General features: G+C 44.1%; 1 protein-coding gene across 1 annotated transcript in view; it reads left to right on the forward strand.

The window, feature by feature from the left end:
• Window positions 1-394: 394 nt before the first annotated feature.
• The window catches only part of Prex2 (phosphatidylinositol-3,4,5-trisphosphate dependent Rac exchange factor 2), a 299,642-nt gene continuing 275,070 nt past the window's right edge, over window positions 395-24,966 (forward strand). The window contains exon 1 of the mRNA XM_006974690.4: window positions 395-737. Within this exon, the coding sequence (XP_006974752.2) occupies window positions 621-737 (117 nt within the window). The 5' untranslated portion in view covers window positions 395-620. The remainder of the gene's footprint in view (window positions 738-24,966) is intronic.

Here is a 24,966-nt window from a genome sequence, read left to right on the forward strand (position 1 = left end):
TTTTTGTTCCCAAGCAGTTATGTAACCGCGGGGACTTGTTTCTTTGCTTTCAGACTTGGTGCAAAACACATTAAAGCTAAACAATGGGCGGGATTCCCAGGAGCAGCCCCAGAGCTGTCTCACAAGTGTCCTCCTAGGTTTGGGAACCTCGGGTTAGTTCCATTCCTGAGTGTGTGTGTGTTTGTGCTTGTGCGTGTGCGTGTGTGTTTAGTTAGCTGGCACGATACACTTCCCCAGGGTTGTGTTTCCTTTTTCCTGAGATTTGGCTAAGGGTAAAGGGTCGGAGTCACATGGATTGAAAGCATTTGATTGATGTCCAAGTCACCGCTGTGGCTGCCGGAGCCGCCTCCCCTCGGGCTGGGGCCGCGTGAGGCCGGAGCGGCGGGCCGGGCCCGGATCCGGCTCTCCCGGGAGCGTCCCGCTCCGAGTCCCGCGCCTCCCGCGCGCGTGCGGCAGCCCGAGCCCCCTCCTCTGCCCACGGCCCGGCCTCGGGCCAGCATGTGAAGCTGCGCGGTCCGGCTGGGGACTCCGCGGCGGAGGCGGCAACTTTGCGGGCGGCAGAGGCGGCAGCAGGCGCGGGGCAGCGCACTTGCCCCCAGCCCCGCGCCCGGCCGGCCACCATGAGCGACGAGAGCGCTAAGGACGCGGACAAGCAGCTTCGCCTGCGCGTGTGCGTGCTCAGTGAGCTGCAGAAGACCGAGCGCGACTACGTGGGCACGCTGGAGTTCCTGGTGTCGGTGAGTGGCCGGCCCCGCGCAGGGCACCAGGTCCGGAGCATTGTCTGCGCCAGCACCGGGCACCCGTACCGGTGGCACGGGGACCCTGGGGATGGGCTGGTGGCTGAACACTCACAGAGTGGCCAGGGCCGGCAAGAACTCGCGTGGGAGAAGTTAACCTGCGGCCATTCTGCCTGTCCCATCTGCGCTCAATTTTCTTGATCCATCTCCCAGGGCTAATTTCATTGTGTCATTTTTCTTTATCCCCTTTCTCTCCGCTCATATTTTGTTTAAAAGCCTTAGTTTCGTGTTTCAGTTTGCTACCTTCAGGTACATGCAGTGTTTGAAAAGTCCTTGAATGTGGTGCAGCCGGACTCGGTTATTAGATCAACAGCAGTGAAGTCCCTTTAGGTATAATCATTGAAACGTTGGATTCTGAGGGTGGGGGCGGAGGAGAAGGAGCAGCGGGGTCACCATCCCTGGCAGCTGTTACATATTAAAGCCACATGTGCGCGCCCGCCCTCCCTCCCAGCCCTACAATCTCCTTTCTCCTAGTTTAAATCTGCCCTCCACTCGGTTCCCGGTCCCCCGTGCACACCGACCCCCTTCAGAGTGGTGTCATAAAACTCGCTTTGCGGCTGACACCTTCAGGATTTCCTAGACTGGGCAGGAGCTGTTTCCAGGTCGCAGATTGACTCACTGGAATTCTGTCCCCAAAGCATTTCATTCAGTTTCAGACAGGAGAGGAGAAACTGTGGGAAAAAGAACTCCCGAGACGTCACCTAAAGGCGGGATTTTCCTCGCTGAGAAAAAGAAAAAAAGGAATTTATAGCCGGTTCCTGTCCATCCTGATAACCGGAGGGAGCATCCATCCTTCCAGAAAGGAGTTAGCTTCCCGAACCGAACCCTGCCCAGATCCTCAGACCTCTCCCTTCCATCACTGTGTTCCTTACCCCCCAGGTTCGAAGGGAAATGTTTCAAATACCGAACTTCCTCCCGAGATTCGCTCAATCTGTAAAGTTTGTGCTTGTAGTCACGGTGTAGAAATTCACTTGGCTGTGTCAGGAAGGAAAGAACAATGTCTCAGGAGATGCAAAACACGCAGGTTGGCTTCTCAAATTCAGTTTATCTGAGCCCCAGGGCCCACATTGTTTGAGAATGCCCTGATAATTGGTGATGGGTAGGATTATTGTACGTGATGTAGCCATTACAGACAAGAGCATGTTTTTAAGGAGATTTAACTTTTAATCGCTTCAAATTTGACTTTCATGAAACTTGGTTGGGAACTAAGTCTTTGGATCTGAATAGTGAGTCATTTCTTCTTAGCAGCCTTTCTGAAAATAGATGTAAAGGGTAGACTGCCAATGTTAAGCTGCAGAAGCAGGCAAGTACTCGGCCCTGTCTCAAAAACTAACTTGTTGATCTTCATTTAAAATGTCAGCTTTCACCGGGCATAGTGGCACAGGCCCTCAGTGTCAGCTCTTGGGAGGCAGAGGCCAGGCTGGTTTACCCAGTGAGTTTCAGGTCAGCCAGGGCCACACAGAGAAACCCTGTCTCAGAAAATCAAAAAAGAAAGAAGGAATGTGCTGCTAGTTTTGTATTGTTATGACATATTGGGGTTTTGTAATAGTAAGGACTCTTGTGGTAGAATATGACAAGGTATTCTCACTTGATGACTACATTGTCAAGATGTCACTGACACATTTGAAGCATTTAAGGGACGTAAAGAGAGAAGATGTTTTCCTCTTTAATTCTGTATAGATAAGATGGTAGGGAGTGACCTAATTTGCTTGCATTTTCCTTGTTTTTGGGAAATGAAATTTTGTGCTTCTTTAGAAATAACTGGAAAAAAAAAAAAAAAAAAAAAAGCCGGGCGGTGGTGGCGCACGCTTTTAATCCCAGCACTCGGGAGGCAGAGCCAGGTGGATCTCTGTGAGTTCAAGGCCAGCCTGGGCTACCAAGTGAGCTCCAGGAAAGGCGTAAAGCTACACAGAGAAACCCTGTCTCGATAAAACAAAAAAACAAACAAAAAAAAAAAAAAAGAAAAAAAAAGAAATAACTGGAAAACATTTCTAGATAAATGGTTCCATGCGATTCGTAACAGTATTTAATGTCCTGCTCTGGACAATGGTCGGTTGTGACTTGCTTCCTCTTTCCAGCCTATAACAAGTTCCCTGCTCATAGAGCGAGTGGACTGTGGTGGCAGATCCAGGGCACTTGGACGTGTGTCTCCTGTACACACCCGTGTGTCTGTGTATATATCCCTGTGGCTTCATGCTCAGATGGATCCCTAGTTGCTTTGATGCCTGGCCTCTGCCATCTTGAAATTCTTACCAATCTTATCTTTCCACTTGGGCTTTGCAAATGATGTCCGTTGGGACAACAGAGCAAGATCCTCAGAGGTACACGAAAGAAAACCAGTCTTGCATTTCCTTACGTTTGCTAACCTTTCCCTCCCTGCCTTTTGAAGAAGGGGTCTCACGGTTTTATTTTTCACTGGTCCTAAACAATTGTATAGCTGTTTCTCAGTGGATTTGTGTTATTGTGGCAGGGTGACCATGTCACTTATTGTATAAGCCGGGGACACTGGTAAGGGCCAAAGGGAGTGTAGTGTCATTTCTGATCACGGTGAGAAGCAGATGTGAGGTTCCTGCCATGTTGTTAGGCACAGCTCTGCCCCTTACAGGCTCATCTGGCAAAGGCTTCCAGCTTTCTTGCAGAAATGAATGACTTTGATATCTGTTGCCTGTTCAGGCTTTGATACCCTAAACTGTGAATCCTGTCTGTGTAACTTCAGTCATTCCTAAAGTTCTCAGGCTCCTTTGTCCCCACAAGTATATATTTAAATAAGTGAAATAATGCCGTTTCTCTAGGGTGCTGTATTGAGGAGACAGAGTGAGTTAGATTTGGCTGTGGTCTGGCTCAGGTGAAGGCCATGTAAGTGGTTTATGTTACTTCTGCTGATGTTACAAAGAGCCAGACAGATTCATCAGAATTAAAATTTTCCTTCTTTACACTCCCCCCCCCCCCCCCCTGTTTTTGGGTCTTCTGGCATGGTGTTCTTTTTTTTTTTTTTTTTTTTAATTTACCTATGCATTTGTTTTTGTGTGTATGTGTGCTAAGCCCTCTTGTGGGGGGTCAGAGGACAGCTTGAGGGAGTCAGATGTTTCTTTTCCACCATGTGGGTTTGGGGCATCTAATTCTGCTGTGTCTCAAGGCATCAGGCTTGGCAGCCAGAGCCTTTATCTGTGGAGCAGTCAGACCGGTGGCCTTATTCATGGCGTTCTTTATGCTCAGTTCACTTTAAGGTGCTGAGAAAACCGTATTTCGTGTAGTAGCTACCATCCTTTATATTGTGCCTTACAGTTCTCAATAAACATTTGCATTTTCTGTACCCGATGCGATCTCTTAGCTTCTTCCAGTGCTGCTCTCTAGAGCTCGGAGGTCCTCAGGAGTACTGAGGGGATCTGAGTTTTATGGCCCCAGGCTCCCTACCTTGGCTTCTCCCGGTGTTCATGTTTGTTCCTTTGCAAAAGCAGTTAGAGAAGCCATTTTTATCTAGATGATCCATTCCTAAAGAACCTGGAGGGTTGGTTTACTTCCTGTGTGAGCTTTTTCATTGCAGGAGCTCATGAAAACAAACAGGCCAAGCAAGCAGAGTCGAATGAGAACTGTCTTTCTGGTCCTGACTGGCTCTTCCAGGCAAACATGTATTGATTGGATGCATTGTTCCTAATCCGTGTGTTATGGACCGAATTGTCTTCCTTCCTTGGCTAGAGTCATATGTTGAAGACTTAACCCTGTGCTACAAAGTCTGGTGAATTTACAGATTGTGTAAGAGAGGGAAGTAAGTTAAAATGAGGCTGTTAGGAAAGGCCTGGTCAGTGTGGCTGGGGTTCTGAAAAGAAGTGATTTGAGCACCCACGGAGACACTCAGGATGCACGTGTATGTACAGAGGCCAGACTAAGGGAGGACACCAAGAGAAGGTGGCCATTTGCAAACCAAAGAGAGGTTCTGATCCAGAACTTTTTATATTCAGAAATGTGAAAGCTACCACCAATCTGGTATTTCGCTTGGACAACTTGGGTTCTGGAACCTTCCTGGAGCACTGAGGGAATGAAGAAAGGACATGCATGCAGTGAAGCTGGGATGGGGGGGTAAGAAGGGGGTTCTTTACCCTCTACTACCCCAGCCACGCAGTAAATGTAAACCTGGAACCTCTTCCTGTTTATTAGGCGTAGCATCGGGGGAGGGGTTAGCTCATCTCAGTGGGAGACCTCTGGAGGAGAGAAGTCTCAGACTAAAATCCTTCCAGGAGGAAGAAGTCAGAGTTGCTAGTCTTGCCCACTGATCAATCTTTTGTAAACACTCATATTGGGATTCCTGGAAAGTCTTGCCGTTTCTCTTAAGCCTGGACATATGTACAATGGCTTTGCCAGTTTCCCATGGGCCAATTGGTGTTCGAGCCCTTGACATGGCCTTTCCACGTCAAAATACACATTCATTCAGCGCTTCCTCCGCTGCCTACAACAGCCTGAGAAGACACATGTTGTTTATGTTAGGTACTGGGGATATAAACAGAAGTGAGACATACTTTATTGGAGGAAAAGGAAAAATGCACAGATGATCACAGTTGTGTGTTGGAGCCCTAATATTAGAGCCATATGTCATCAAGGCACTGAGGGACACGCTCAGTCTGAGAGGAAGGGGCAGTTTTGTACTAGTGGTAGGTAACAGAGCTGGCGCCTGAAGGATGTGGAAGACTGTGCTAGATTAGGGGGAGAACTGTTTGTCCCCCAAGAGCAGCATTGTCTGTGGCATTGGTGTGGTCGAACCTGGCACCCCGGCAATGCTACAACTTTCTTTATGACTAGAGATTAAAAAGTCTTGCATGCTTTTTGGGTACTGGTGGAGTTGAACTCAGTTGGTCCGATTTGAAAAAAGTTCCATTCTTAAGGATTCCTACTTTTAACTCAAGGCATTAGGGATCAGCTGTTGAAGGGACACTGGGTGTGCTACTGATCTGCAGTTCAGAGAACCCGGAGGAACGGGGGAGGGGGCGGGGCTTCACTTGTAGATTTGATTCCTTCTCCCCTCTTACTGCTTCCCCCAATGTGTTAGTCTCAAAGCATGTCTGATAGAGAAGGCTGCTCCTTAATCCTTTTAATCTGACACAGGTTAGAAGTTGAGCTAAATCGGTACTGTCTGCTGAAGGAGAGCACTGGTCAGTAACCGTGGAGGTTATACAAAACATAAGCATTGTTTAGATCATCCAAGACAGAGACTTGGGTTCTCTTTGAGGTAGGACTGCTGTCAGGTCTGTACACCAGCCCTGTTTGGTTCCTAAACTTGGAGATAGTTCTCCTTTGATCGCCCTGGCTGAGACTCCTAGCTGAGCCCTGGGATCTTTGAGTACTTGTGATTCTCCTGACAGTGTGTGTGGGAAGCATGGCATCAGTAACCAACATGTGATACATCAGAGACTGTGTTTTATGTAGAGGAGGCTCATTTAGACTGCTGGCTTCATCTATATACCCTAGCATAGTGTGATGCCATTGGTATAAGAAAAATATCTATTGGGTTCAGATTTGTTTCTTAGAAAGAGAATCTAGCCACAGAGTTGAGAAACAAGTGGCTACACCTTAGCTATTCTTACCATTGTGTTGGTCCTGGTAGGAAATGTAGTGTCTGATGTAAGACTGAAGGAACAGAGATGATTAAAAACAAGCAACAGCAGCAAAACAACAAAAATCTTGCAAATAAATCCACAAAAAAAAAATCCCAAGCCTTCATGCCTGGCAGTGGTTGCATAGGCCTTTGATCCCAGTGCTCAAGTAGATCTCTGAGAGTTGGAGGTCAGCCTGGTCTACAGAGCCAGTTCCAGGACAGCCAGGGCTGTTACACAGAGAAACCCTGTCTTGAAAAACCAAACAACAACCCCCCCCCCCCCAAACAAACAAAAAACCCCTAAGCACTCAACAGCTACAGCACAATGCTGGGGTAAAACCTTTGGTATTGTGTGCCAGAAGGGAAGGTGGAGCAGACTGGAGAACATAGGACAGTGCTACGTTTGTAGGTGTGATGACTAGATGGGTAGAGCCATTAATTGGAAAACAAAATGCAAGGGACAGAAAAGCGTGGGGAGGAGGAAAAAATGAATTTGGTTTTGGACGTTTAGCTGAGAGCCACTGTTCAAATGAAGTGTAGGGTACATCATTGACTTTGACCATTGAAGATGGAAACAAAGAATCCAGAGGGTTGGGAGGGAGGGAAAGAAGTAGGGGTTGGGGTCAGGGTAAGGGTAGGGACAGGGATCGACATAGAAGAGTGTGTTAATGAGGGGGGTGTTCTCTAAGGTCAAGGAAGGATCTTGTTGGCAGAAGAGAAGTCTGAAAGAAGGAGTAAATGGAGAGACATGGGACATAATGGCACCTGAGGAAAATTTTCAAGGTGTTTGGTGGTAAATAGGAAGAGAGGGATGGTTAATAACTATGTTAGTTACTTTTTTGTTGTGGTGCCAGAAATCTTTGTTAGTACCCAAGTGAAGGATGGAGGGTTTGTTTCTGCTTTCAGTTTGAGGGAATGCAGTCCATGTTGGTGGGGAAGTGCATGGTGGCACCACATGAGGCTGCTGGTTGCATTTCATCAGCAGTCTGAAAGCAGAGGACAGGAAATGGAATGACAGAGCATCAAGGCATGTCCCCAAGCACCTGTTTCCTTCCCTGGGGCCTCAATGCCTAACGGTTGGTTCCACAGCTTTCTGCAGAAGTCCCACCAGCTGGGGACCAAGTGTTCCGATTCATGAGCCTGTCGGGGACATTCTGCATTCAAATCACAGCAGTAGTGTAAGGACATAATTTCATCTGGAGGTGTTTAAGGAAGTTGGATAAAATTAAGGAGAAGGAAGCCAACAAAGAAACAAAAGTGAACAATAATAACAACAACACAAAATGTTACTGAAGCTTGGGACATGGCAGAAGGCAATGATACATTCAGGTGAGCCATGGCTGAGGGCCCTTGCAGCACTGGAAGATAGGTAGGCACTGAACCAACTTCTAGAAGCCTTTCTGCCACAGACCGTACCCATTTTAAAGCATTTTAAAGCATTGTCGCTAATGCTCACAATGAGTAGGCTGTCTCTTGAGTGTGCAATCGCTTGGGCCTCTGTCTGCAGCTGGAACTGGGCAGCCTGAGAAGTACCAGAGGCCTGGCGTCCACACTGTAATGCAGAGTGCATGCCCAGAGCAGGGTCCAGGAAGTCTGGTGACCTGGATGTAAATCCTGCTATAGAAACTTACAAACCATGTCCTGAGATGGCCAGGGCCCTTCTAGGAGGCTATAGGATGCCTTGTAGTAGGAAGGAATTGGATGCTGCATGAGGTCAAGGGAAGGAGGAAGTTAGCAGGGGTGGGGGTGGGGTGGGGGGTGGGGGGTTGGGTGGCAGGTATTGAAGGTTTCTGCCTGGTAGTCTCTTCCTTGTAACCTTAAACATTGGTTTTGTATACAGTGTTCTGTTTGTCTCTGTTTGGGTCGTTTGCTCCCTTGCTGAGAGTGAGATGCCCTGGAGAGAACAGTAAAGATTTTGAACATGCCCATTCAGGAGGAGGAAAGCACACTCAACTTGGCCGTCTGAGCTCAGGTGTATGACAGTCTTTGTAGAGTTATTCCTTCAAATGTGGCTTTAAAAATGAAACATAGGCATTTAGAAGTCAAAGTAAAGAACTAAGCCTTTCAGAGTTATTGTGTCTATTGTGCCTAGGTTGAACTTTTGGAAGTAATGATAATCTTTTTTTTTTTTTTGAGCCATAGTACAGATTGTATAGAACTTTTTTTTTTTTTTTTTTTTTTTTGCATCTACTGGATTATTGTAGACACTTTACAATGTGAACCATTTGTGCTGCCGAGATGGAACAAGTTCAAGACCTGAGTTAGAATCCTCAGAGCCAGATAGTGCAAGTGAATGCAACCCCAGAGCTTCTGTGGAGAGAGGGGACAAGACAGGAGAACCCCCAATGTCCAGCTAGCTTGGTTTATGCAGTGAAAACTAGCACAGAGACCTGCTCTCAAACATGGTGGACCGAGAGGACTGATACCCATGGTCATCCTATGACTTCCACACGTAAGCCCTGGCACATATCTGCCGACCTTCACACCCATGAGCATATGTCCACACACTGTGGTGGTTTGAATAAGAATGGCCCCCACAGACTCATATGTTTAAATGCTTGGTCCCTAGTTAGTGCAGCTGTTTGGGGAGGATTAGGAGGTGTGGCCTTGTTGGAGAAGGTGTGTCACTGGGGGTGGGCTTTGAAGTTTCAAAAGCCCATATCATGCCCACTTAGCCCTGTCTCTCTGCTTTATGCGCACTTGTGTTTTGAATGTAAGCTCTCAGCGACTGCCCCAGCATGGGAATGCCTGCCTGCCTGCTGCCATGGTTCCTGCCATGGTGATCATGGACTCTAATACAGTGGAACCATGAGTCCCAGTAAAGGTTTTCTATTATAAGTTGCCTTGCCCATGGCATCTTATCACGCCAGTAGAAGTCTAACACATACCCCCCCCCACACACACACTCATTAAAGCATATACATACAAATATAGATTTTTTCAAATGAGTTATCTGACAGCTAATGTGATTATACTTTTTTTCAGTACTTTTAACAATGTATTGTGCAGGGTTCTTTAACCATGTACTTAGTATCAATACCAAATAAAATCTTATGTCTGCATTTTTGCACATTAGTTTGAACTAAAACTTGTTTTAATGGGCATCAATTCTTATATTTATTATATATTGGATTTTGATAATAGATGAATTTTTATTTAAAGGAGGTTTACTAATTTATAAAATTTCTATGTTACTAGAATTGTATTTGCTATATGAAAATTAGTATCTTTGATTTATAAAATTATCGTTGTAATTCTAGGAAAAGATCCCTGGGAATGTTTTTGCTTAGAAGTGCCGTCAATTCACATTTCCCATGTCATTGAGCGTAACACCTGAACCCTGAGACACCTACAATGACTGTCTTTTCTTGCTTTCCCCTCACTCCTGTGAACCAGTTCTATCCAGTCATTCAGCGAGGGGAATGTGAAGAAAACTGATCAGTTAAATGGAGTCCTTGGTTTCAGACTTTGATTTTCTTGGGTGAGTTTGTTATCTTCCTGTCTTACCATGTAGCTCAGCATAGTGCACAAAAGGGGCCCATTTTGCTGGAGAATGTCTATGCCAAGGACATTGTGTTTCCTCATTAGCGTGAAATACATACTTTCCATGAAAAGGCAAACCCTTCATTTGAAAAGGTTAAATTGTACAATACTTACGAAAGGATTCCAGCAGGGTTAAATTTAGAATACAGATATAAAATATTCTCTGGGTTTATAGCAGAAGTTTAGCAACAGAGAACACTGATGGCATGCATTCTTACTCTTTAAAAACATTATCTCCCGGAGTCCAGTGGGGTCCAGGGCCTGGCTTAGCCGCCATTGTGGCTATTTGAGTTATCTCTGTAAGTTGTCTTCTCGCCAGAACCAGAGGCTTTGTAGATGGCGACATATTTTCAGAGATTGTGCAAGACATGTTGATGTTTCCTCTGATGCCTTGTGATGCCTCAAGCTGGCCTTGTGTCCAGGCTCCCTTGGAATTTCAGCTCCCTCTTATTTGTGACTGTTGTCCCAAAGAAGGAGTTCTTGGCATTCCTGACGTGGTGCCTCCTCTTTTACGGTTGTCCTTCTGTCTGTACCACAGTCTAGGGGAAGGTATTATGTCATTGTATTCCTTCACCCATGTGCCGGTTCCTTCCCCGTATTCCAAGGTTATTGTATTCCTTCACCATCACCTCAGATGTCAATTCTAAGGGTGAGGAGGGCCTTTATCCTGTATATGACTTTAATGTATGTTTATATCTTTTGTAGCAGTCACCTGTTTTTATATTTTTACACAGTTTATTTTTATTATATAGACACAGGTTCATCTCTATTTTCTTCTACCTCTTACTATCTCTGGAAAAGCCTTCTAACTGCCTAACCACTCTTTATTCTTTTCTTCTATAGTGATGAATACTTTTAGCTCTGTGCAAGACTTAAATATCCAGGCCATATTTTATTTTGCAAATTTCCTTGTAGATAAGATGAGGGATATTTTTAGGGTATGGCAGGGGATTGTGAACAAAAATGACAATAGGGAGTTTCTAAATATATAATGAAGGGTGGGACATTTTCTTTTTTCCTTTTCGTTCTAATTTCTTCTTGGCTGGTATGAGGATGTGATGGCAGGCATGGAGGCATCCACTTTGGATCATGAAGTGTAAGCTGCATGTTGGGAATGACAGAGAAAGTAAATGGAAGTTGACCATTTCAGGGCAGGCTCACCTGTGTCTGATGAAATGCATTAGCATTACTTTAACTGCTGTGAAATCATGACATTTTGATTCTGAGTTTTCAAAGAGAGATTCAGATCATCGGTGAATTGGCCAACTTACGTATTTTCTAATTCTTGTTAAATTGTATGATTTTTTTATTCTTCTCTCATACATTACATTCTGACTGCAGCCTCCCCTCCCTTCACTTCTCCCAGCTCCCCTCATTTCCCCTCTCCCCCAGATCCACTGCTCCTCCATTTCCCTTTGGAAAAGAGCAGGCCTCCCAAGGATATCAACTGAACATGGCACAACTGAATGTTTTTATCATCATAATATGTTTAGTTTATTTTTAATTTTAATGATCTTCTTTAGTTCAGCCCCGGTTTCCCTGGATTATACCCAAAATGAATGTTTAAATGTTTGTCTCCAGATATACTTCAGGGTTTTTCTTAAGAAAAAGAATAGTGCTTAATTTTTTAAAGTCTGTATGTACATATTCTTTTCTTGCACTACCAGGATGTCGTGTTTATTGTGTATATTTGAAAGGATATTTTTTCAGCTGCTCTTACCCAGACCAAATAACATCAGGTTAAACAGTGCAAGGGTGTGTGCGAATGGGAAAGCCATATGTAGTCACCATTTTCTGAAACCTCTTTTGGGATCTGGTTAATATTTTGGCTCTGTTGCCTAATGGTGGTCCAGAAGCTTAAGATGCTCAGCAGCATCGAGTTACCCAGAGATCTTGGTTCCCTCCCTCTACTGCTCTGTTAGCTACCGAGGACAAGGGAAATCAGAGTGTGGGAAGTGAACCCAGATCCCTGGTCACGGAATTTCTCCAGGTGGTTCCAATGGACAGTAAAGGTGGGGGAAGCAGGGTACTGTACTGTTTGCATGGTTGAAGTGGTCTTATTTGCCAGGATCCCTTTCAGTCCTAACCCTCAGGGGATGGAAGGTGGGAGACAAAGTGGAGGGCACATATTCCCACTAAGCATGTGACCCAGAATTTATACATGTCACTTTGTCATCTTTGTGGCCAGATCTCTTTGTAACATGACCAGACCAGCTATAATGGAAACAGAAAAGTGTGCTGATTAATCAGACAGCCATGCGCCCTGCTAGAGTCTGGGAGACTCTGCAGTAAAGAAAGAGATAGAGAAAAAATATAGAGGGGACGGACTATTTGGTGCCCAGTGACAATTTAGTCTCTTACCCTTAGAAATGATTAATTTTAATCTTGGATTCCTATACTCTAATGATTTACTGTGAAAATATGTGGTGGCTAATCTTGGTTGTCAACTTGATACAGGGAAGAGGGAACTCAGAGAGATGAATTGGCCTGTGGGCATGTCTGTGTGGCATTTTCATGATTGCTGATTAATATAGAAAGCCTAGGCCACCATGGGGGCAGTATATCCCCACACAGTTTGACCTAGGCTGTAATAAAAAGTGAGCTGAGCCAATCAATCAGTGAACCAGCTGGTGAGAGCCCTCCCTGGTTTCTGCTTCAAGCTCCTATCTTGGGTTCCCTTTATTATGGACAGTAATCCGTAAGCCAAGTAAATTCTTCCTCCCTGAGTTGATTTGTAAATTCTGGGTCACATGCTTAATGGGAATATGTGCCCTCCACTTTGTCTCCCACCTTCCATTCCCCTGAGGGTCAGGATTGAAAGGGATCCTGGCAAATAAGACAACTTCAACACAGACTAAACTAGAGGCCTCCATGAGAAGACCTTGCAGGTTTGGAGATTCTCTGTTATTCTTAAAATGTTCTAGTATCTTCAAAGAATATGTCCCAGGACAGTCATTAGCAGGTATTATGTATTTGTTGTGTTATCCCTGCGTAGTCCTATATTGCAACTCACAACGTGCATAAATATTAATAAATATTAGATAGAGGTATGTGTGGGTGAGATGGAGAGAAAGATTTAAATTTTCACAGTGTAGGAATCTAAGAATTAAAAATCCAAGGATTTTTAGGGAGCAAAAGAGAATTCCAAATAGATCCTCTCTGTGGCAGTTCCAGAATGTTTTGCCCATGATCTGCAGGTTTTTGTGATTTGTGGGAAAGGTATGATTAATCAACAAGAGGAAAAACAAGACAGATGTTGGGATGGGGACAGAGCTTGTTGACTTGGGAAGTTCGGAGATGATAGAAATGAGGAAGGGACAGAAGTTCATCTCAGGCAAACCCTCAGGAGCAAGCGAGTGGAAGCAGCTGTTGATTGGCCTGAGACTGTCAGGGCCAGCCACCCAAGTCATGACCCAGAAGTCAGCATGTGCCACCCTCATGGAAAGAAGAAGGCACAGTGGACCTTTTAAAAATAGATGACCTTGATTCTCCTGTTGAATATCTCTTAATATAAATCATTAAGGTTAGTGGTTTCCGTTTAATTCTTCTTTGGATCTCTGTGTACTTAGTGTTTCTTAATGGGGTTTAGTCTTTGGTTTTGGTTTAAATATAACTCATGTGTTTAGCCTACATATGATTAAGCCATGAAGTAAAATTAGTATGCATACTCTTGGGAGCTCAAAAGTGTGCCTACTGCTTTGCATTTGGTGGGTATTACATTCACTGCTTTAGCAGAAATTAAAAATGTGATTTAAACACAGATAAGTCCACTATTGAAAGGGCCACTATGCCTAAGAGTATTCTTTCTTCTAGGTAGGCCTTCGTCTGTTGATGGGCTGGATTGGGGGGAGTAACTGGCACTGTAGCCATAGAAGGAAGCCTGATAAACAGGTCAGCTAAGGACATTTTTTTTTAAGTTTCTAAGTCAAAAGTAGCATAAGCATATAATCATACAGAGTGTCTGAGAGGTGGCATAGAATGGGTGAACATGGCTTCCAATTATAACATGAGAATTTGAGGCTTTTTCTGTACGTAAATAGGATCTGCTGGTCTTGGGGCCAAGCTCAAGCATTTGGGCTTTGGGGCAAGGGCCATCTTATCAGCCCAGTACAGTGAACATCTCTGAAAATAGTAGATTGTCCTAGTTACTTTTTGATTACTGTGAAGAGACACTATGCCCAAGGCAACTTATAAAAGAAAGCATTTAATTGGGTGCCTGCTTACGGTTTCAGAGGGTGAATTCATGATCATCATGGAGAGAAGTATGGTGGCAGGTAGGCAGACATGACTCTGGAGCAGTAGCTGAGAGCTTACATCTTACCCACAAGTAACAGGTAGAGAGGGCGAGAGAGCCTGGGCCTGCCATGGGCTTTTGAAACCTCAAAGCACACCCTTAGTGACACACCTCCTCCAACAAGGCCACTCCCTCTAATCCTTCCTAAACAGTCCTCCAACTGGGAACCAGATATTCAAATATATGAGCCCATGGGGCTATTCTCATTCAAACCCCCACATAGGTGACCCTTTGAGACTTAAGAGTCTTTTAAGTGGTGCTAGAAGTGGAGTCACGCCAGGCAAGAGTTCTATTCCTTCGCCATGGGGTTAAAGGCTTTTAAATTTTAGGTTATCCATGAGGTTGAGGCATGTGTAAGGAACATGGCCATTGGACAGGAAACTTTTCAGAATTTAGTACTTCAGTGTTTAAACTCAGTTAGGAACATATATGTCTGTAGGTGGGTATATGGATGAGATTAAGGTTTTCTGGCATTTTTGGAAATCTAAGCAAATCTTTCCTGAGAGATGTAGAAAGACAGATAGTATATATGGGTGCTTTTTTAAAATAAGAAAAAGCCTGCTTATTAAATTTAAAGAAAAACATGCATGTGTACTTTCTATTTTGTTCTATACATCTTCCCTACAAATATTTATTTTCCAGCCTGTCAGAATTCAAGGGTCTAAGTCCTTTGTCATAGTCTGGATTTTTCTCTACACAATAACATGTAAGTGAAGTTTACAGTAATTTTAAAAAATAATATGGAACTTTAGAATTCTGTTTTTTTAAAAAAGCCACAAAATGGAACAAGAGTGATTTTTTTGTTGTCGTTATTGTTCGTGTCCACACCAACTTTATTGTTTTATGGGAGGAAAAAAAATCTTCTTTTTAGTAATTCATAGTTTATAGTTAAGGCAATTGAAACGATGTCTCTAATATATTCACTGTAGGATTTATTTTTTCTAAGAATTGCTTTCAAAATCATAGGTCCTGTTTTCTTTTTCTCTTTCTTCTTTTCCTTCTTCCTGTTTTTTAACAGGTTCATCAGCATAGCTCCAGCTAGCCGTAAACTCATTATTAGGGAGCTGGAGAGAAGGCTGCACAGTTGAGTGCATGATTTCCCTTCCAGAGGTCTGGGATTCAATTCCCAGCACCAACATGGTGGCTCACATCTGTCAGTAACTCCAGTTCTGGGGAATCAATGGCCTTGTCCAGCCTCTGCCAGCAAGGCAAGGATGTGGTGCACAATTAAAACACCCATGCACGTAAGATAATGAAACAATAAATCTTAAAACACAAAACCCCCAACAACTCATTATTTTCATGCCTCAGCCTCCCAAGTGCTGGGGGTTACAAGTTGGGCATATACCACCCAGCTGGGCCTGATTCTTAATGTTCTAGAACATATTTATTGAGCATAGCAATAGGTATCAATTATTGCTGTGGACTTGAAGAATGTACTACTGACAAGAATTAAAAGTTCCCATTCCATGGAGCACCAGTCTATTTCAGGAGTTGCAAGATAAATAAGTAAAACATTCAATATGTTTAGATAGTCTAAGTGCCTGAAAGAACAAATGAAGCAGACAAAAGAAATAGAGGAGTCTGTGTGTGTGTGTGTGTGTGTGTGTGTGTGTGTTTTGATGTTTTATGAAGACAAGAAGGCACACATTGACTCTATCAATCTCTACAAATATCTGAAAGTAACTTTCTTCTGCCTGTTAGCTATAACAGGCAGTATCCTTGAGGACTGTTACTTGAGTCTCTTAGCTCTTCAGTATGACGTGAGGCAGAGGTGAGATTAACTCCAACTACACACTTTTAATACAGTTAATAGGGCAGTCTAGGAAAAGCCTGGTGCCTCTGAGCTTTAAGGATGAATGAGGATAATTCCTTAACTGGATGTTTTTTTTTGTTTTTTGTTCTTTTTTGTTTTTTTTCAGTAGATTGACTTCAGTGTAAGAGACAGATGTATAGCTTTTTGAGGTGCAAACTATAAGTATGCTTCTTTACTCTGCTATGTGTTTATACCATCAAGGAACAATTGTTTGTTTTTAAAATACAGGGCCTCATTATGTAGCCTTGGCTAACTTGGAACTCACTGTGGACACCAGGCCGGCCTTGAACTTATAGAGAGATCTGCCTACCTTGGCCTCTCTGCCTCCTGAGTACTGAGGCATGTGACCACCACCCCTGGAAAGGACCCTGTTTTGTGGGTGGTCAATTTTCCTACCCTAGCAGCCCTGTGCCTAGGGACCAGAAACCACTGTTCAAATCCCCAGGCAGTGGTGACTTGATAGCACATGCTTGAGGAAGGGCACTCTCTAGCAAAGTGGGGATCCTAGCCCTGAATGAGTGGGGTGAGGGTGGAGACAGATCTTACACAGGCAGCAGAACCAGAAGGCACTTTTGTGACTATTACCTGGGATCCTCCCTGACACTGAGTCCAGAGCCAGTATGTGAAATGCTCTCGCTCCTTTCTCCTAGTTGGGGATTTTCCCTGATAAGAAGATTTGCAAGCCCTGTCTCCATAACGTTGTCATCTGCTGATGGACCTATAGAAGCCACTCCCTTGGGATGACAGGCAGCTGTATGTATGGCAGCCTTCCGGGTCCTATAAAGTGTCACTAGGAGCAGCTGTCAGAGGCTGTGCAGAAGGAGAGGCCACTTATACTCCCTTTCTCCTAAGCATTCTGGGCCCTGCTTCCTTCTTAATTCTTCAGAGTCTGGAAGCCTGGATGCTGGAGCTGAAGTACTTACAGAGTTAGTTCTGGAAATGATGTCTTTTGTGGAGCATCGTGCAGTTCACACAAAGGGATGGAAATAGGCTTATTAAGAGCATCAACTACCAACTTAAGAATAGGAATTGGTGAATCATTGTACCGATACTGAGTTTTAAAGAGTGTCACCGAAGGGAAGGGATTTTGCTGTCTGAGTTTTTTTGATAAGGTTTTGCCCTTTCCTCTCCAGTGTTTCTGTGAGGAGACCTTTCTATGGCTCATACATCATACAAGTTAAAAGGAAGTGCAAACACAATTGCCCCAGAAGGTTGCAGTCCATTCCAGCCCCTTCTCTTTTGTGCTGGTCGTGACTGGTCTGCCTGATTGTTTCAGAGTAAGGAAAAACTTGGCTTTCTTATCTACACTTTATCAGGGAACCCGATTTTGACTGTGATGTGAACCTGACAACGTGAGGGCTAAAAATCAGCCTGACTGCCACCAGCCAGTGGATACAGGCAAGTCAGTATATGACAGTGGACTTGAAAGGCAATGTTTGCCTAGTGAAACGTTGGATTTTTGGAAATCAGATATACAGCATCCCTTTAATTCTTTGAGAAAATATCTAAGCCCACATGTAGCTCTGACCTGGAGGCTTTGTGATTTTGGGCTCTGTTCCTCTCTCTCCCTGATTGCTCATCTGGGCCGTTTGGATTGTGTTGTTGGGGTCACTCTTGCTGGAGTCTGCCAAGGAGGCGGCTCCTGAGTGCTAATAGCTCCTTAGCCATCTGGGCAGAGTTCACAGTGGGTGTGGCCAGAGTTATCACTGGGAAGATAGGCTTCACTGAGGGCTTGGCTTCACTCTTAGATTCTAAGATAATATCTATTCAGGCTGGGAGTCCTGAAAGGAACAGGAGTTAGTGGCTGACCTAGCTGAGGTCTGTGGTCTAGGACTGCCCAGACAAAGCAGCCCATTTGTAGGATCTCTGCCACCTTTTAGAGTTAGGACATGTACTTCCCATTGCTCAGCTGGTCCTGGCTTATTCTGGCTTGCTTACCACTCCCTCCCTTTCCCCCTTTTTCCCTTTGTAGAGCCTGGGGCAGACACAGTTTTCCTGGACTGCCTGGGTAGCTTGGAGTTGGACTTCAGGCTTGTGATAAGTCCAAGGGACAGACTGTCTCCTGAAGATAAGGCTCAGCATTAATAACTGCAGCCCATGTGGAGATGCGTTTTGACTGCTTCTGTTAAACTTATTTCATGGGAGATGAAAGTAATTATTTGAACTATGTGTTTCTAGTTACTCTTCCTAGGCCATTTTTCACCTAGGAACGCTTATTAATGTTTTATGATTATTGAGTAATTTAGAAGAATATTTACCACCCACAGGGACCTCCCTTAATAAATCAAATCTGGTCCCATCTGGAGATGAAGCCATTAAGTAAGACTTAGGAGGCTGACAGCTTGCTTGAAGGCTGATGATGATTTTGGTCAGCAGGTCTGTTTGACTCCCACTGTGTACATTTGGGAAGGTCCTTTCTCCAGCTCACATGAGTATCCAGGTGTGCTCAAGGGGAATAAACAACAAATAAAAGCAATGGGGGGGGGGGAGAGAAGGAGAGAATCGCATGCCTTTCTTTGAGCTCAGTTCTAGTCTTAGTCTATGATTAAAATCTGTCACTTGATTTGTTCAAATCCCAGCACCTTGAATATTTTCTCCTTTGATTGGCTATATTGTTACTAGAATTTATCTAGCAGTTCTGGAAATACGGAAAAAGGAATAAGAGGGAAACCAATTATCGTTATTTTAAAAGACCGAAGTTCAAAATCGGCTGCCTTACTAATAAACCTGATGTGTGGATTTGAGTAGCAATTGTTGGCTGCGAGGTTAATGTCGGCTTCCCAAAGCCTCTAAATTTCATGGAAAGCAGTCTAACATCCATATGCAGTTGAGTCATCAAATTTCCACCCTACATCCCAAACCAGACATGAATAGAAAACCCCAACCCTCCAAACCTCAAACCAAAGCTTTTCCAATTCATAGAAAGAAAGGCTGTAATGACCATCAGCCTTTCAACAACATGGGATTCATTATCCTAGCAAAAATAACAATACCCCTCATCTAGTTGCATGGCTCTGATGGAACCAATTTACACATAAAGGCTGATATTTTGCTCTGCAGTTCTCAGTCCCACCAACCTCCTACAGAGATGGGGCTGGGCTACTAGTTTGAGAAAATCTACCAACCATTCTTGGAGCTTGAGTTCTCACAGTAATACCACCAACTCCTGTTGTAACAGGGCTGGCAGAAACGCAGATATTCCAAAGAGATGCGGGTCTCTCAATGTGGCTATTCCAACAGTGGATGCCAAAGAAATGGGAATTTCCCCAGGCATCTCACACTGGGAGAAGGAATAGGCCCCAGCCAGAGGGAGAACTTGTCTCCAGGAAAGCAATTTCACAGGACTCTAACAGCTCTTCAGATCACTTTAAGCCCAGACAGCTATGGATCAGTAGTGGGCGGAACCACACCTTGACTTGCACTGCTTAGATTTGCATATTTTTTTGCCCTCTATTTAAATTTAATCTCAGTTTAGAACCCCAAAGTCAGACTTTGGGAGTTTGATGGATCTCTTTGTTCCTATTCCCAATGTGGCCACAATGAATGCATTTCCTTTTTCCTGCTTTTCACTTGAATTTTGATCTTTTCATTGACTTACTGAAGACAGATGGCCAAACCTAACTTAGGGCACAGGTTGTGACCCCCATGTTTGATAACAATGTCTTCTTGGTCCAAAGTTAAATTTTGAGTAAGCAATGTGAAATGAATCAGGGGAAAATCTTTCTCTTCAATTGCTGTAATCCCAGCGCAGTTATAAACAGCTGCCAGGGAGTTCCAGAGAGGAAGGAAGCTGGGATGCCACCTGTGGACAAGGAGGGCTGGTACTCTTTGACGCTATCTTGCAATTACTCTTACCCTCATTAACACTTTGCCCACTTTGCTAACAGAGTAAAGCCTATGATTTTTGAGTAGATTATACCGTTGGTATTAAAAAACAAAACCAAACAAACCACAACAACCCTCCCCCAGTCAAACAACCAACCAAAATCCCCCATAGCTCTCACCATAATCTAAAGCCAAATTTGAGTGGCTCTGGCCCAGGAATACAGATTTAGGCTATCCCAAATTCCATGTTCCAACACGGAAGAAGTCTAATAGTTTTATAGAACAAAGAAAATTAGAGTCAAATTTTACTTACTTGACTTTATTAAATTTTAAAGTGCATTGGCAGGCCCACCAGAGGGGAGGTGACATCCAAGTGGGGACGTTCTCCTACAGGTCTAAGTTGCTGCCCGACACATCTTAGCTTTTGGGTTGGTGGAAACTAGTGCTCTGCTAAGATAATAGATTCCAAATGGTTTTTTTTTATTTTATTTTTGAGATTATAATTTAATTACAGCATTTTCCCTATCCCTTTCCTCCCTCCCCACGTCTTCCCATTTACGCCCTCCTGTTGTCCTTAAAATTCATGGCCTCTTTTTTCACTAATTATTAGCCCATGCATAGGTGTGTTTTATTTACTAGTTACAGGTTATTAGTTCTGACACAGAAATGGGCAAGGAATGGTTGTTCAGGGGCCTAAAGCTAGCCAGGGATGAGGTGATTAGCCTTTGGACCTGCAGCATTCCAAGCCCTCCACATCACTGCAGTTCTGATCCACCAATCAGTCTTTTTAGACACAGCCTCTTTCCAAGTCTCATTGGAAGGTTTTGCTTTTGTAGTACATTGATTACAATGGTCTGGTTGAAGATTGGTGTAGGAGAACCATGAGGAGTGATGAAGTCGTAGATCACGACCACCGAAGGTACCCTGGGACTAGAGTATGAATGACAAGGAATGCTATATGTAGTAAGGTTTTTAACTAAAGGAGCCACAGAACTGAGTCCTAATGGGATGAGCCTTTGGGTAGTGAGGCTTTCAGTAATGGAGTCTAGAATGGCACTGTTGGGCCCAGTTGGGACTGGAGAAAGGTAGCCCATGAAGCTTAGCATAAGTCAGACAGACTAACCCATTGAGAAACAGGGATGCATGGGCCTGTAGGGATCTTTTCCATGAGAATTGAGGGGACAAGGATAATAGATATTTAAATTATTTTACCTGGCATAATTGTTCATATTTATGGGAGACCTTGTGATATTTTGATACATATACATCTGTAGTGGCCAAGTCAAGATAATTGGCCCATCTGTCACCTCACAGATTTACCAGTTTGTTATGGTATAATATTCAGGATCTTTTTCTCTGGCTGTTTTGAAATATGCAACAATTTGTTGTTGCCTGTCTACACCCTATTGTATAGTAGGGCACTAGAACATATTCTTCCTATGAACCTTATTTCTTATCCATTAAAATCTTGTCCCTGTTGTCTTTTTAAAAATACATATACAAATGAGGAGATTAAATAGTTTCAAAACATCCCCAGGTGATTTTAATTTGTAGGTAGCATTGTGGAATACAGAGGAGGAAAAGCACAGACTTCACATCTGTGGCACAGAATGCACATTTGTGTCAATGAAAAAATGAGGCAACTCGGGATCCCCATTGCCTCAGAAGTGGGTTAGATGATTCTGCTTGCGTGCCTGCTTCCTTGAAAAGTCACAGAGTTCCTTGATGGCAAAGAGTAAGATGGAGTTGAGAAGAATAGGGATATGTTTATGGAATACTTTGAAAACAACCACTATCCAGAAAGAGGGATGTTACTGACCAGCCAGAATAGCCAGAGACGGAGCGAAGCGGCCTCTCCCTGCAGCTGAGAATGCTGACGGGCGTTGCCATTCTCTCCTTGCCTAGTGCGGTCCAGTTCCGAAGACATTAATCTAGGAAGGAGGGGTGCTTTTCCCTTTTAATCTTGCGCGCGCGCGTGTGTGTGTGTGTGTGTGTGTGTGTGTGTGTGTGTTTGCCTTTACATATGCCTGTAGAAGCCAGAGATCCACTTTGGCTGTCTTTATTGCTTTCCACCTTGTGTTTGAAGACAGGGTCTCTCACTGGACCTAGAGCTCCCATTTAACCATTTTGGTTAGACTGGCCATTGATCTCCTGGGATCTCTCTGTCTCTGCCCCTGGTGGTGGCATTACAGATAAGTACTGTCATGCCTAGCTTTTTAGATGAGCCTGGATTCCGAACTCAGGTCCTCATGTTTGAGCAGTAAACACCTTACCCACTGGGCTGTCTCCCCACCCCAGGTTTCCTTCTTTAAAAAAAGAAGTGGGGGCCAGAGACAGTGAAATGTGACTTCCAGCTCTCCCAGTACTTCCTAGGAAAGGAGAGAAAGTATGGTCTGCAGCTTCTTGTGGTGGAGGAACTAACTTCCCAATTTTTAAGGAAATAAATGGGGACTCAAAGACAGCAAACATCTGCTTTGGCTCGAAGGCCTGTCTCAGTGTAGATGAGAAGTGATGCAGACAGACGTGGAGGGCCTGTGACAAACTAACATATTCTCATTAGTAGTGAGTGTGGAGAAACTCCAGGTGGCTGGCACACTCAGGAACCAAGGCAAGAGACACAGGAGAGAGCCCAATAACCTTTGCTCTGCTCACATTCTCTTCTGATTTCCCATTAGCTTTCAGCCTGTTCCTTCTCCTAAAATGCCCTTGTCAAAGTCAGCAGGGACTTTGAGGTCATTAAACTGAGTGGTGTGTTACCTAATCCTGGTTGGTTTGGCCCTGAAGGATGTCTGACTGTATGTCCTCAGTCACCTCCTCCAGGACAAGCCTCCTGCAGCTCTCTTTCTGCAAGTTCTCCACCTTCACTTTCGGGTTGATCTTCTTCCCATGCTATGTAGTGTTTGGGAGCCCTGGAATTCATTCTTCTACCTACATGGACTTGGCAGCCATCTTGAGATTCCTTCTGTTCTGTTAGCCTCTCCTCTGGAAGCTTAATGGGTAGTTTAGACTTTACCAAGGTCAGTACCAACTTCGGACCCTCCTCCTTCCTCCCGCATACCACTTTGCTCCTGCCTAGCCACTTCTGAAATCTTACCTCAGCTGGCCAGTGAACAACTTGATCTTGCCCTCATTTCTGGTGTCTAATGATAACAAGTCCATCGAGTGCTACCATTAAAAACTACCCAGATTTTAACCCCCTTCACCATTTCTGTCCACTGTTACCCATCCAGTTGTGTAGAAAAAAATATTTTTGAGAGTTTCAGGCTGGCATATAACTCACTATGTAGCCCAGGCTAGCCTCTAACTCACAGCCACCCGATTTCTTGTCTCCTTTCATATATTCTTGTTACTACAGCTTTGGATTGTCACTTGAATACTTCTTTAAGGACTTTTCAGACCATTTCAGGTTCCTAATACAGTTGTCCCTTGGTGTCCATAGGGAATTAGCTCCAGGATCTCCCACAGATACTAAATCCAGATGTCCAAGTCTCATAAGAGAGCAGCTCATGTGCATGTAGCTTGAGCACATCTCCCAGCATATTCCCAGTCATCTCCTGATTACACGAATGCCCAGTACAGTGATGATGCTGTGTAAATTGCCCTTATACCGTATCGTTTAGGGGATGACAAAAACAGTCTGTGTGTGTTCAGTCCAGATGCACATTTTCTTTTTTGCGTGTTTTAAATTTGCCGTTAGTTGGACCACCACGCAGAACCCTCAGATGGGGAGGGCTGACTTGCAGCCACAGTTCATCCTTCTCATGAACTGTGAGGGCATGAGCTCTGCACCTCTGCCCCCTACCTTGCTGACTTCTCTTCCTTTCCCTTCTCTTGAAGGGAACCTCCTCATTGCCGGTGCCTCTGGTCTCCTCTTAGATCCCTTTGTGTCTAGAGCCCGGGCTTCCTTTAGGCCTCGCTAAAGATGTCACCTCACAGTGAGGCCTTCTCAGACCACTCCATTCCAAGTTACAGCCCCCCTTTTTCCCAACTGTAATGTCAGCTTAGCATCTGCTGACGCACTGCTGACCTTAATCATTTTGTTTGTATCTGCTTTCCTACTAGACGGTGAACTCACTAGAGATGGGATTTATGTTTCGTTGCTCTTTGCTTAGACTTAACAGGTATGCAACAAAGCTTGCATGATGCCTTAGTTAGGGTTTCTATTGCTGTGAAGAGACACCATGACCACGACAACTCTGATAAAAGGAAAACATTTAATTCAGTGGCTTACAGTTCAAAGGTTCAGTCCATTATCATCATAGTGGGACATGGTGGTGTGCAGGCAGACATGGTGTTAGAGAGGTAGCTGAGAGTTCTACATTCCGTACAGACAACAGATAGTGAACTGAGATACTGAGCTGTGTTCTGAGCATAGGAGACCTCAAAGTCCACTCCCACCTACTTCAAAATAACCACACCTCCTAATAGTGCCATTCCCTGTGAGCTTATGGGGGCCAATTACAGTCAAACTATCACATATGACTTTCTGTGAGTGTATTCAGTATTTATAACAGTAAGGGGAATATAAAAAACAAAACAAAAGAAACCCTCTTTGCTTGGGAAAAGTCTAGAATACTCATACTGGAAATGAATTGGAGGTACAATAAAAGATCATAAACTTGTATCAAATTCATGAATGTAAAGTACATAATATTGATAATTGAATGATCAGACATACATTGACAACAAGTTCTTGTCAAAGTTCATTGTCATTAAACATTGGAGAAGAAGCTAAAGAGAAATGAACTTAGTTAGGCAATCACATTCTGAAGGAGCTTTTGAACCAGTGGTCACACCGGACTATGCTTTTCAATAGTGATGAACGCTTCTGCCAGTGGAAAAGATAGTGTTAAGATCTGTGTACAGTTTAATCAGTCACAAATGACTTTTCATGCAGCAGAACAGCGGTTAGTGGGAAGCACCCTTGCCCTGGGAAAGGAAGTAAGCTACTTTGGGAAATAAGGATGTTGTAGAAATTAATGTCTGAAATTATCCCGAGGCTTCCCATGAGGGACAGATGTATTTTCCTAAGTCCTTTGTTCTGATGGATGTGGAGGTTCTTTTTTCAAGTGTCAGTTTGTAATCATGCGCATGCATAACAAGG

This window comes from Peromyscus maniculatus, chromosome 2, assembly GCF_049852395.1.
Source record: "Peromyscus maniculatus bairdii isolate BWxNUB_F1_BW_parent chromosome 2, HU_Pman_BW_mat_3.1, whole genome shotgun sequence".
Lineage (NCBI taxonomy): Eukaryota > Metazoa > Chordata > Mammalia > Rodentia > Cricetidae > Peromyscus > Peromyscus maniculatus.